Source organism: Capsicum annuum, chromosome 10 (genome assembly GCF_002878395.1).
Source record: "Capsicum annuum cultivar UCD-10X-F1 chromosome 10, UCD10Xv1.1, whole genome shotgun sequence".
Taxonomy (NCBI): Eukaryota; Viridiplantae; Streptophyta; class Magnoliopsida; order Solanales; family Solanaceae; genus Capsicum; species Capsicum annuum.
The window spans coordinates 83309866-83322760 of NC_061120.1; the positions used below are offsets into that span (position 1 = coordinate 83309866).

General features: G+C 32.0%; 1 protein-coding gene and 1 pseudogene across 2 annotated transcripts; both read left to right on the forward strand.

The window, feature by feature from the left end:
* Positions 1-6525: 6525 nt before the first annotated feature.
* Positions 6526-6994, forward strand: LOC107844241 (annotated as a pseudogene).
* A 974-nt stretch (positions 6995-7968) lies between these two features.
* LOC107844923 (desiccation protectant protein Lea14 homolog) lies at positions 7969-10723 on the forward strand. Of its 2 annotated transcripts, none has more exons than XM_016689242.2 (2): positions 7969-8381; positions 10140-10723. In XM_016689242.2, exons 1-2 carry the CDS (start codon positions 8167-8169, stop codon positions 10480-10482), a joined length of 558 nt encoding a protein of 185 aa, XP_016544728.1. In that variant the 5' UTR covers positions 7969-8166; the 3' UTR covers positions 10483-10723. The 2 variants fall into 2 exon arrangements, with proteins under 2 accessions (XP_016544728.1, XP_016544727.1); XM_016689241.2 differs by having other exon boundaries at positions 7995-8381; positions 10122-10723.
* Positions 10724-12895: the final 2172 nt, after the last annotated feature.

Sequence of the window (12895 nt, forward strand, 5' to 3'; positions counted from 1 at the left end):
GTTATTCGCCGTAGTTTTTGCATTAAAGATTTGGTGACACTATCTCTATGGGTTTCATGTTGATATTTTTTCTGATCATAAGAGCCTTCAGTATGTGTTCACTCAGAAAGAGTTGAATCTCAGATAAAGAAGATGGATTGAGTTGCTAAAGGACTATGATATGAGTCTCCATTACCATCCAGGTAAAGCTAACATAGTTGTTGATGTTCTTAGCAGGTTATCCATAGGGAGTTTACATCATGTGGATGAGGATAAACAGGATTTGGTGAAGAACATTCACCGTTTAGCTAATCTTGGAGTTCATCTCACAGACTCTGAAGATGGTGGTGTATTTGTACATCAGGTATCACAGTTGTCTCTTGTTGTTGAGATAAAGGAAAAGCAAATATTGGATCTCGATTTGATGAAAATTAAGAGTAATGTGGGTCAACAAAATATTGTTGATTTTGTAATTGGTGGTGATGGTATCTTGAGGTACCAAGGTAGGTTATGTGTTCCCGATGTAGATGGATTGAGGGAAAGGATTATGTCCGAGGCTCATGGTTCTCGTTATGCTATTCAGCCTGGTTCTATGAAGATGTATCATGATCTTAGGGAGTTCTATTGGTGAACTAATATTAAATGAGATGTAGCTAGTTATTTGGCTAAGTGTATGGTGTGTTAACAAGTGAAAGTTGAACACATGAGACTCGGTGGCTTGTACCAAGATATAGAGTCGCCCGAATTAAAGTGGGAAGTGATTAATATGGATTTCGTCACTAAAATTCCACGGTCTCGAAACTAATGTGATTCTATTTGGGTCATTATGGATAGTATGACCAAGTCTGTTCACTTCTTGCCGGTGAGGACTAGTTATGTAGCAAAGATTATGCTAAGTTGTATCTTATGGAAATTGTAAAGATACACGGTGCTCCAGTTTCTATCATTTCAGATTGTGGTACTCCATTCTAATCTCACTTTTAGAAGTTATTTCAGAAAGGTTTGGGAACTAAGGTATGCCTTAGTACCGCTTTCCACCCGCAGACGGATGGGCAAGTTGAGAGGACCATTCAGACATTGGAGGATATGTTGCACGCTTATGTGATTAATTATGGTGGTAATTGGTATGACCACTTTCCTTTGATTGAGTTCACCTATAACAATAGTTACCACTCTAGCATTGGTATGGATTCTTTTGAGGCGTTGTAAGGTAGGAGGTGTTATTTTCTTATTGGGTGGTATGAGATTGGTGAGTGTAAGTTGCTTGGCACTGATTTGGCTCACCAAGGCTTGGAGAAAGCTAAGTTTATTCATGATACATTGAAATCCTCTCAAAGTCGCCAAAAGCCCTATGTGGATGTGATGCGTAGGGATTTGTAGTTTAACGTTAGCGATTGGGTATTCTTAAAGGTATCTCCCATGAAGGGAGTAATGCGGTTTGGTAAGAAGGGAAAGCTTAGTCCCTGGTATGTTGGTCCATATTTGGTTTGAAAAGGGTTGGCAATGTTGCCTATGAGTTGGAGTTGCCTTCTGGTTTAAGCTTCATTCATTCGGTATTCCATGTGTCCATGTTGAGGAAATATATAGGTGATCCTTCGCTGGTTGTTCCCTTGGAGGATTTTAGTATTTTGGACTCTTTGTCCTATGAGAAGGTCCTGGTGAGGATCTTGGATCGAAAAGTTCGCTGATTGTAAATGAAATAGATGGATTCAGTGAAGGTTCTATAGAGGAACCAAAAGTCCGAGGAAGCTACTTGGGAGGCGGAAGAGGACATGAAGTCCAAGTTTCCGCATTTGTTCTCTATTTCAAATCTCATGCTTGAGGTATGTGTTGATTTTCTTATATTTGTTGTATGGGTTTATTTTTTAACTTGGTTAAAGGTGTGTTTGATGTGTGATAATGTGTTAAATTGTGCTTGTGATTGCCTTACCCGCCATTTAAGGATGAATGATCTAAGAGGGGGAGAATTGAAACACCTTGGCTTTGAACCCTTAGAAAACTTATTAAGTTTGAGTTTCTGGACAAGGTATGGTTTAAGCATACTTATCGTATGCTAGGGTACAGATTAGTACCCCCTCCCTCTCGTATGATGATCAGTGTATGATGGTTACATTCTACCCAAGGTACGATTTGGCCTCTCCCTAGTCATATGTTAGGGTACTAGTCGTAAGTTGACAAGTCATATGATATCTTGAGCTTGACCTAGTGTATTTTGCCTAGGGTATGAGTTGTAGGGTACTTTTCATACCTTAGGGTATGAGTTAGCTTATCATGGTCGTATATTGGATAGTTTGGAGGTCCATGGTAAGGCTTAGGGTACAAAGTAGGGTACCACTTGTACCTTACGGCTTAGGTGTAGAGGTCGTACCCCCTGTGAGCAAAATTTCAGATTTTAAGCTGAGGGAATTCCATTCTTTTCCCATGACAAAACCCTTAATTCCCCACGTTATATATCATGTTTGGCCTCTCATAACACTTATTGGAAAATCAAAACACACCAAAAACACTCTCTAACTCACTCTTGAAGATTGGAGGCTAGGGTTTCTGCAAGTGTTCTTCTCAAGGCTAAAGGGGTCGAGTTCTTTTCGTGAATTATCTTGTATAAGGCATGTGACTCTTTCCTCATTGTTAGTTCAAAATATAATGTGTCTTAAACATTGATTATGACTTGTAAATGGTGGTTTTTGAAACCAAATGTTGAGTGCTTTGATGCATAGTGATGAGTATTGTTTGCTCATATTTAAACTTGTGTTTATACATGTTTTTGGTGATGATTTTTACATACGGGTGTTTGTTGATTATGGTTTAACAAATGGGTAATGAGTAACCCTAATCTTGATGATCTCATGTTATAAGAGTAGTGTTGTTGTTTGTTGAGTGACTTGCTTAGGTAGAGTTGCCTAAGCTTGAAGTTGATTAGAGTTAATCAATGTAAAAAGAGTCCTTGGTAGAGTTACCAAGATAAGCTTGTAGTAGAGTTGCTACTAGCGCAAAGATCCTAAAGGTAGGTTGAAATTTAGACTGTAATTAGGAGACTGATTATAGTGGATTTTTTTATGCTTGTAAGGGCAAGTCGTGATTTTTTCCTTCCTGAGTTTCCATGTAAAAATTCTTGTACATTTACTCTTTCTGCATTGTCTATAATTTTCCTGCTCTTTATTGTTTGATTGTCTGTAATTGATTGTGAGGGAACTGGTCCCTCTCACAGGTGCAGACCCCAAGGGTTTCAATATAATCAGATCGAATAAAAATTCTCTAATCATTTCTTCTCTTCTCGTTAGACATTGGAGCCATCAACCTCTATGATTTTGGACAAGCAAGGAGACCAGCTCGAAGATATAAACGTCAGGCACTGACTCGCCAATGATTTCTGTTGTCTTTTGCTTCGTTAGAGCTATGTCAGTCAAAAGTGAAGATGAAGAGTCGAGGAACCTTAGAGACTATCATTTTCCCTTATTTTAGTTTTCATTTTTGTTTCTCTTTATTTTTATATTTTCATTTTGTTTCTGTTTTGTGCCTTTGTGAAGGTTTGTATGGGCCAGGTCTTTGTTAGTCCAGACCCTACTTTAGTTGTAAAAAAGTTACGCTCTTGTACCAGTTAGAAACAAAATTGTGGATTAAGCTAATTTGTCTTGCCTCAGTTAAATCCAATCTAATTTTCTCAAACAAATTGAACTCCAATCCAAATAATCTGTTTGAGATCAAAGGATATATTATTATTATTATTATTATTATTATTATTATTATTATTATTATTATTATAAAGGATATTTCTTACACAGAAGTCTTACGATATAATTATTTTCAATTCGATTTTATACAACCCGCTAAACTCGTCAAGTTATGTGTTTGGTCTCCTAAGCCAACGGATGTTGATAATTTTAATTTTGATTCTTATAATGTATTCCGAATCATGTTTAAACATAAATTAATTAAAATCTGTATTTTTGCTTTCTTTGCGCATGAAATATACTATATATTAATTATATTTTAAAAACATTATCTTAAAATATGAAGTAACTATAAAATTTTAATAAAACACATGTATAGTACTCATCTATTCCATCTATAATAAAACACAATAAAAGGTTCAAATATGTTATTGAACTATTAGAAATGACTCATCTATACCATTCGTTTGACTTATCTATGTCATCGCCAATAAAAATTTGACTCATCTATGCCACTACCATTACAAAAAGGTTCATTCGTGCCATTATCTTTTAATGGTTGTTTTGCAAAATCATTTTTGCAATGCCGCCTCTAATTAGTGGTCCATTTCACTAAATTCAATCAACCAATATTACTTAAAATCAAAATTAAAACTTGAACCCATTAAAAATTTTTTTTTTGACCCACACCGTTAAATAAAAATTGAATTAATTAAAAATAAAAATCAAGTCCATTCATGGTGTTGGCATAACAAAAAACAAGGTTAATTGTGGGGGTTTTTTGCTAACCCCTATAAAATTATATGAATTGCGTGGGTTACAAACTTGCCGCTAAAATTTATATATTTGTGGGGATTTTTAACTCCCGATATCCTTCGAATATATTTGCGGGGGTTTTTAACCCCCGATATTCATCGAATATAATTACGGGGGTTAAAACCCCCTGTATCCATCACAATTTTTAATTATTTTTATTTTTCTGTATTTTTACAAAAAGCGACAGATAGACGAACAGTGTCACTTTTGTTAAAAAATAAATAAAAATTAACTTAATAAAAATGACGTTGTTCGTTGATATTTGATATTTTTAATTTACTATTAAATATATAATTTTTATATTTTAAAAAATTAAATATATTCAATTATATATTGAATACATTGATATCATATGATCAATTGATCAAGGTAATAATATACTAAATCTGTATATCCAAATATTTTGAATAATACGTGTAAATCGTATGATCGAGCTAATTTTATTGACATAATTTATTTATTATTAATTTTAAAAGTAATTTTATTTATTTTTTAATATTCATTTTATATAGTTGTTATATTTATTAAATATCAACCTAATTCAATTTAATTTTTCTAATTTATTTAAATTCTAGCCATTTGATACTCAATTTATGTCAATTGAGTTTAATTTGACTCAATCTAAATCCCCATTTCATCTTTTTTTTAACCCAATTTCTAATACTAATTTGACTCATCCCCTCAATTCTAATCTTAAACGTTCATCATATTTGATCAATGGTCAATATCAAATCAATTTTCATTATTTTTTAAAATTTGACAACTTTAGACTATTTTTCTTGAACAGGGGGTCTATTGAAAACAACCTATTTACCTTAGCGGTAAGGTTTGCGTACACTATCCCCTCCACAGATCCCAATTTATGGGACTAAATAGGGTTAGTTATTGTATTAATTTTTTCGAAATCACATAGAGAAAACAATCAAAAGATGTCACCTTGATTGATTTTTTTTAATTATTATTATTATTATTGTTGTTGTTGTTGTTGTTGTTGTTGTTGTTGTTGTTAGGCTTAATTCATTTCAAATTTCTTATTGATAATTTTTATATAATATTTTTTATGTAACATACGTAATTTATTTGTAAGAATAATAATTTTATAATATATTTTAGTTTATTATTACTATGAATTTATTATTATATTTAAATAGCAGTGTTGGTATATTTGTAATAACTTTTATTTTTTTTCAAACTATCCTCAGTATTAAGTTCATGAAGTAGTAGTTTATTTGTATAAAACTTTGAAGTAAACTCTTAACACTGAACAATAATAATTGTACAGTGTATGCTCATTTTGACTGTTGACACTCCATTTTAATATCCCGATGCTCCTCTTAGGCTGCTATTTTATTAGAAATTATTAATTTTTAATATTAATATTTTTTTACGTGTTATTTTGATATTAAATAAATAATGATGTGTCATATCCATGATTTTAAAATATATATATATATATATATATATATATATATATATATATATATATATATAAATTATTTTATTGTTTTTTATGATTTATCAATTCAAATATAATATTTTATTAATTTATTATTGTTGATTTTAAACTAACATATTGTGTATTATATTTTTTATGTACTTGCTTTATTCATAAATGATATAAGAATGATTATATTTTTTTTTTTACATTATTGTTATATTTATGAATCCGCAACCTAAATCAACTTGATAAAGCTTCAGTTTTAGATCATTTTTTAAATTCTTTTAATTTTATTCGTGGATCAAATTTGATCCAATGACTAAAATCCCAACATCATTTCCTCTTCTTTTAAACAAGACTACAAACCCTAACTTCATTTTTTTCTCAAAAACAACTACACTTCCACAACCCTCTCTCCTCTCTCACAAAAAAACAATCCAGCGCCGTCCTCCCTTTTACTTAAATATATGTCTCGAAAAACTCCATTTTTGTCGCCGTTGATAGAAGCGACTGGCGGGCAGGCACCGCGCCGCCACCAACTCTTCCAAGCTTTTTTGTTTCTTCGTTAAAATAGATCCTACCGCCATAGATATTTTTTTTCTTTTATTTGATTGAATATGATGGCCTGTTGGTCGTATTGCTCGTGACTTAAAGAAGGGTCTCTTTGCTCAACTTGTTGAATCTGGTGTTCCTATTTATCTCGTTGCTGTTCTTGAATCCTTGCTGCTGAGGTACTAAAAACACAAACTAAAAATTCCATTTGATTTTCTTCTCAGATCTGTAATTTTTTAAAATTTTTTTGCGTGTAATAGATATTGGAGTTGGCTGAAAATGCATCGAGCGACAATTTAAAATCGAGGATTATTCCAAGGCATTCGATATTGGCATTAAAGATTGATGAAGAGCTAGGGAAGTTGTTGGCTAGTGTTGCTATTGCAAGTGGAGGTGTTCTAACAATGATTATTCCAAGGCATCTATGTTTGCAATAAGGAATGATGAAGTGCTGGGGAAGTTGTTAGTGGGTGTTACTATTGCAAGTGGAGGTGTTCTGCCAAATTTATCATTGGCTGTCAACTTTTTTTATGTGTAATTATTAATATTACACTATTTTAATTTTTAATATTAGGATGAAGATGCTAATGTTAAATTTAATTTTGAAATTTAATGTTTAGTGTATTTTTGAAATCCTTATGAATTACAATGTTTAATTTGTTATTTTGTGTTTATGATATATGAATTAAATAAATATTAATTGTAGATTTTTTTCAAAAATAGTTAAATTTATGCTAAAATTAGAATTTATAATTTTGTATTGATAATTTTTGGATCCCACTAATTTTTTTTAAAATAAATTTACGGAGGTTTTAAAAATTTTTAAATAAAAATTTATTATAAAAAAATAAACATAGAGTAACGGAGGTTTCGACCGCCACAAAATAACCCCCGTAAATTAATTATGGGGGTCGAAAAAAAATGTTGTAACTCATTTGTGACAGCCTGTATTCTGGGGGTTTTGGAAACCCCCACAATTACATTTTGAACCCCCACAAACTGCAAAATTAACCCCCGCAATTTGATCCCTTTTTTGTAGTGTGGATTTTATTTCAATGAGTTCAATTTTTTATTTTGATTCTAAATAATATTGGTTGATTTAGATTTGACGACGTGGACTTCTATAAGAGGTTATGTAACAAAAATGATTTTGCAAAACTACCTTTAAAAATAATGGCAGGAATGAACTTTTCTATAAAGGCAGCGACGTAGTAGATGAGCAAAACTTTAATAGCCGATAGACATAGATGAACCAAATTTATACCGAATGGCATAGATGAACCATTTTCGATAATCAATGACATATTTAAGCCTTTTCTTTAAAAAAAATAATTAACAATACTCTTAAATTTGTGAAAATCCACAAGTTGGAGGATCAAAATTATATATTTCAATCAATAAAAAATTAAATGTGTTTAACCAAAAAAGAAAAAGGAAAAAACAAAATCAAAACACGTGGATATTTCATGAACTAAAAAAGCATAAATTCCCCTTACGTTAATAACAATATCTACTCATATTACGGAAACATATATATGTACACTCACAATCGATGGATAGCCGGTTGCGGATTAAGTTAATCCATTCTAAATTTTTAAATCATATATCATATCAATTGACAGGCATTCAAGTCTATCTTATCATTTATATTGACAATCTCATTGTTTCCATATTTTTTGTTTAAGAGAGATACGAAGAAAGAGAAGAAGGATGGATTTCGTAGACAAGACGAGGAATTATGTATTAGAGAAGGTGGCGAAGAAAGTAGTGGACATGGAGAAGCCAGAAGCAACGGTTGTGGATGTGGATGTGAAGAAGATTAGCTTTGATAGCATTTCGTATCATGCTAAGGTCTCTGTTACAAATCCATACCAAGTTCTAATTCCTATCATGGAGATCGCTTACGTTGTCAAAAGCGCCGGCAGGTTAATTCTCACTTCCCATTTCTTCCTTCTTTTTCTTTAATTTTATTTGTGATCAATGTATCTCGGTGGGAGAGAGGGGTTGAGGGACGATAAAGGTGCAAAAAGAGAAATTAGAGATTACCAATATATCTATGTTGAATGGTAGGTCTATTATGAATTTCCTTCGATCATGCCCTACTTGCTGTTAGAGCTGTTCATGATTTGATTTAGGTAAGTAAGGAAACCAACTCAATCAAGCTGTTTTTTTCAAATGCTGGAATCAAACTAAATCAATTAAGTGGGGTTGTCAAATATTGGTATTAAACCAAATTAATTAAATTTGGTTTTCAAATGTTAGAATTAAGTCAGATTAATTAAGTCGTTTTTCATAGCTTCAATTTGTTGATTTTTGAGTTAATGTGCAACTATGGTTTTAAATTAGGTATTTATATAGTGAGGCTATGGTTTGAATTTTTTGATCATTTTTTGCTTAAAACTCAATCTAGACCAACTTTTTCCAATTTATAAAACTGAAAATTAAAATCAAACCAGTCCAAAAGAAAAAAAATACCATTAGGTTCTTTTTTTTCCCGATCTAATTCAATTTTCCATCTCTTATGAACACCCTTACTTAGGGTCATGAGATGAATAGTGCCCATACTTTGTTGGTTTAACTAAACTCAATATCATTTCGATGCAACAAATAAATATATGCAAAAAATTGTTAAAATTATAAAGAATATTAGAATGTTGAACCGTTATCTCAAAACTGAAATGAATTTAATTGTATAAACTTATAGTCGAACACAATCAAATTTAATAAGTTCGTATATTATATATGCTTGTTGCCTCTTGTGTACATTGCATTTCACGTTGTTGCTGCTTAAAGTCATATGTAGGAGCAGTTAAATTTTTTTTTTTTGCTATTTTATTTATTTAATGTAAAATAATTGATTAAGAAATTTTTCCAAATAATGCAATACCAATATTGATTTGTTCGATCCCTCCTCAATGTGTTTTGAGTCGAGCTTGTTGCACAGGGTTTGTCTAGTGTGGTTTACATCCTCTGTGTGGTCTGTAGGCTATTAGATACTGGGGGTTTTACCCAGTGCATAAAAGTGCTCACCCAAAGGGAAGAGGATTGTGATAGAGGTTATAGCGGCTATGGGTTATCATGGTTAAAAAAAAGTATAGATGAAAGAAGATAATAACTTTTAAAGAATTACCTTGCTGGATTAAACAGTACTGTGTTAAGATTTAGAGAAAAACTCAAAATAATCACTTAAGTTTGTGCTAAGACTTAAAAACATCCTTTAAATATACATTGAAGCACTTTTGAGTACTACAAGGATGATTGTTGCTCAAGTGTATATTTACAGGTAGACTTTAAGTTTAAGCCCAAACTTACGGGACTAATTTGGACTTCTTCTGTTACAATTTGATTGCTTCTCAAAATATGCTATCATTCAAACTTTGCAAAGAAATTTCTAACACGTTAAAATTTTGTAGATGCCTTCTAATAGTAATTGACTAAACATATTTCAGAATAACTGAAAGAAATGTTTGTGAGTTCCTTTTCATGTGTCTGAGGATATTTGGGGTAAATTTCAGTAATGCACATTCTATTTTGATTTTATCATACAAACTTCATTTTTCTATTTTTTGTTATAGAAAAATCATCCAACACTAGAAGTTACTTTCATTTTCATGTGTGCTTAAGGGCGTTTGTCAAGTGTCTCACGCTCTAGTTGATTGCTTCAGTTTTGAATTGAATTCCAGGATAATAGCCTCAGGTCTAATTCCAGACCCGGGATCACTTAAGGCAAAAAGCACAACCATGGTAGACGTGCCAACGAAGGTTCCACATAGCGCATTATTGAGCTTAGTGAGGGACATTGCAGCAGATTGGGATATTGATTATACACTTGAGCTGGGTTTCATTATTGACCTTCCTGTCTTTGGCAACTTCACCATTCCCCTCACTTATTCTGGTGAGTACAAGCTACCTACCTTGTCCGATTTATGGCGAGGTGACGAAGCAGAAGAAGAGAAAGAAGAGAAAACAGAGAAAGTGAAGAAAGAAGAAAAAGAAGAGAAAGAAAAGAAAGAAAGGAAAGAATAGAAGGACAAGTAACAAGCTTTATTTTGTGTTGTGTCAATTACGAGTCATGAAAGACAATTAAAATACAACAAGCTACTGCATTGTATATTTTGTGGCATTGTATCTTTGTCCTTTTGCCATAGTATATTTGATATTTTCCTTTTACTTTCTTTTAGGCAAGAATGTTACTATTTAGTACAAGTATAGGGCTTGATCTATCTTATTTATCATAAAAACATCAAATTATATATTATTTGAAAGATCATATATTTCTTTATGTGTACAATGTTCGTTCCTTTATCTTCAAGACTTTTAACTCATAGATCAACTTAGGTTCTCAAAATCTCTCTTACATGTTTCCTGCTAGAATGTATTTCACAAGTTTTATATCTCTGCTTTGTTATTTGTCATGCCCCAAGTCGAGGCCCTACACGTGGCATGCACCCGATACTATTGCTAGTATGAGTGAACATTCTGGCATATCACATGAGCATACAACTAACATAATGAATAGAGAGGAAACAATGTAAAATAAGATTTTTGAAAGAAGAAAATCGTTCATCAATGTTCATTAATATCACTTAACGCCTGAAGATGCAATAGTCATGATAAATAAGACAAAAAATTACAAAATATGTCTAACAACTAAACCAGTCTGTGAAGCATCTAGTGACTAACTATAATTATTCGAAAAAGGCTCTGGCATACTCTGATACTGAAAGAAATATCGAGAAATTGTCATATCTAAATTTTCCCCAAGTAGAAAGGAGTCTCACTAGTAGCAGAGGATGATAATCCTAATAAGGTGCCTGACCGTAGACTTGAGATCCAGAACCTACATCATGAAACGAAGTAGCGCCAAAGACGGTCAATACGTGGAATGTATTGGAATGTAAAACTAATTTAGGAGGGTAGTACAATAAGAGGTTAGAAACGACAATGAAATTCAAATGTAAGTGAAGGCAACTAGAAAGGAACAAGACTATAAATAAAATTTATTATTGATCAAGTAAGATAGATTTAATTCCTTTTATTTATTGTGGGATAAAATAGTGAACCGTCATAAACCACCATATGAGCGTATGGAGTCTGATCTCATCCTGATCAGCTAAGCCATCCAATACCTTGCTAGGCATAGGACAAGACATGACATAATTTGCTAGCAAGTATCCATGGTTCACCCCTTTTTGGGACACATGAAAAAAAAGTCATCCGACTTGCAGAATAATCTTTATCCTGTGTTAGCAAACATAGTTTTAGACATTTTTCATTTAAACCTATGCCTTCATAGTCATCTAACTAACTCCCTTATACTCATGACGTTATCTTATTTATCTGATTAGCTCTTGATCAAACTATTAGTCTTGTTACGGTCATGTTCATAGTTTAGCTTTTTAGGCTCATGCTAATGGTTTGAACTTTTTAGGCTCATAAATATGTATAGACAATTTGGACTCATATTGGGAGTTAACCATAATAGGTTTATATTAATGAGTTAACATATTCAATACTGGATAAGCATGATAAGTAATTTTATGGTTCGTTATGTTATAATTCATGAACATGGCATACCCTGCTTTTGTGGAAATTATGAGATGACTTTAAATAACCTTGTTCAGGATCATATTCATATCATGTAATGAGGGGTATCCAATCATCAACCTGTTGTAATGATAAGAATAATTCACAACATTCTTGTTGGAGAATAAAAATAATCCATATTCAGCAACAAAGAAAATTTCAATCTTTAAGCAAACTCAACACTTTGAAAAATCATATGGGTGTAAGTCTCCGAATTCATAAAAAAGATCAATTTGTCTATAAGATTCAAGAGACTCATGAATTTATAAAAATTTACAAAGTAACTAGTTTTCCACCGCTAAAGCTGGCATAAAGATCACATAAATTGACATAATTCTAAGCAAATCTGACAAAGAACAATTGTTTTCCAAGAACGTATTGAGAAATATACTTGTGCGTATAATTGTGGAATATGAGTGTGGAAATTTATTAAACTCTAATTTATATTGAAAACTAAATTTATTGGGCATGAAATTTACATAAAAATGATAGTCTTACATACCTCCAAACATTAGAGAACCTAGTGATAGGAAAGAAGGGAACTAAGCTTGATTCTTAACCAAATTCTCTTATATTTCTTAAGCTTGAGTTTGTAAGGAAGAAGAAAGGTTGTAAGGGCTGGAAAAATGTTTGAAACTGATGAAGAGAAAGGTTTTAAAATATTTTGGGGTTATGACATTCGGAAAGGGCGAAAATACCCCTCCAAGAATATGAAATGAAAAGAAAAGATGAAAAATTTCATCTGGGTATAGTTCTGTTCTAACCGTTCCTCAGTAAAATGAACATAACATTTTACTTGAGACTCGGATTGACAAGAATTTTACGACATTGGAAAGAAGGCTAAAAAATCTTT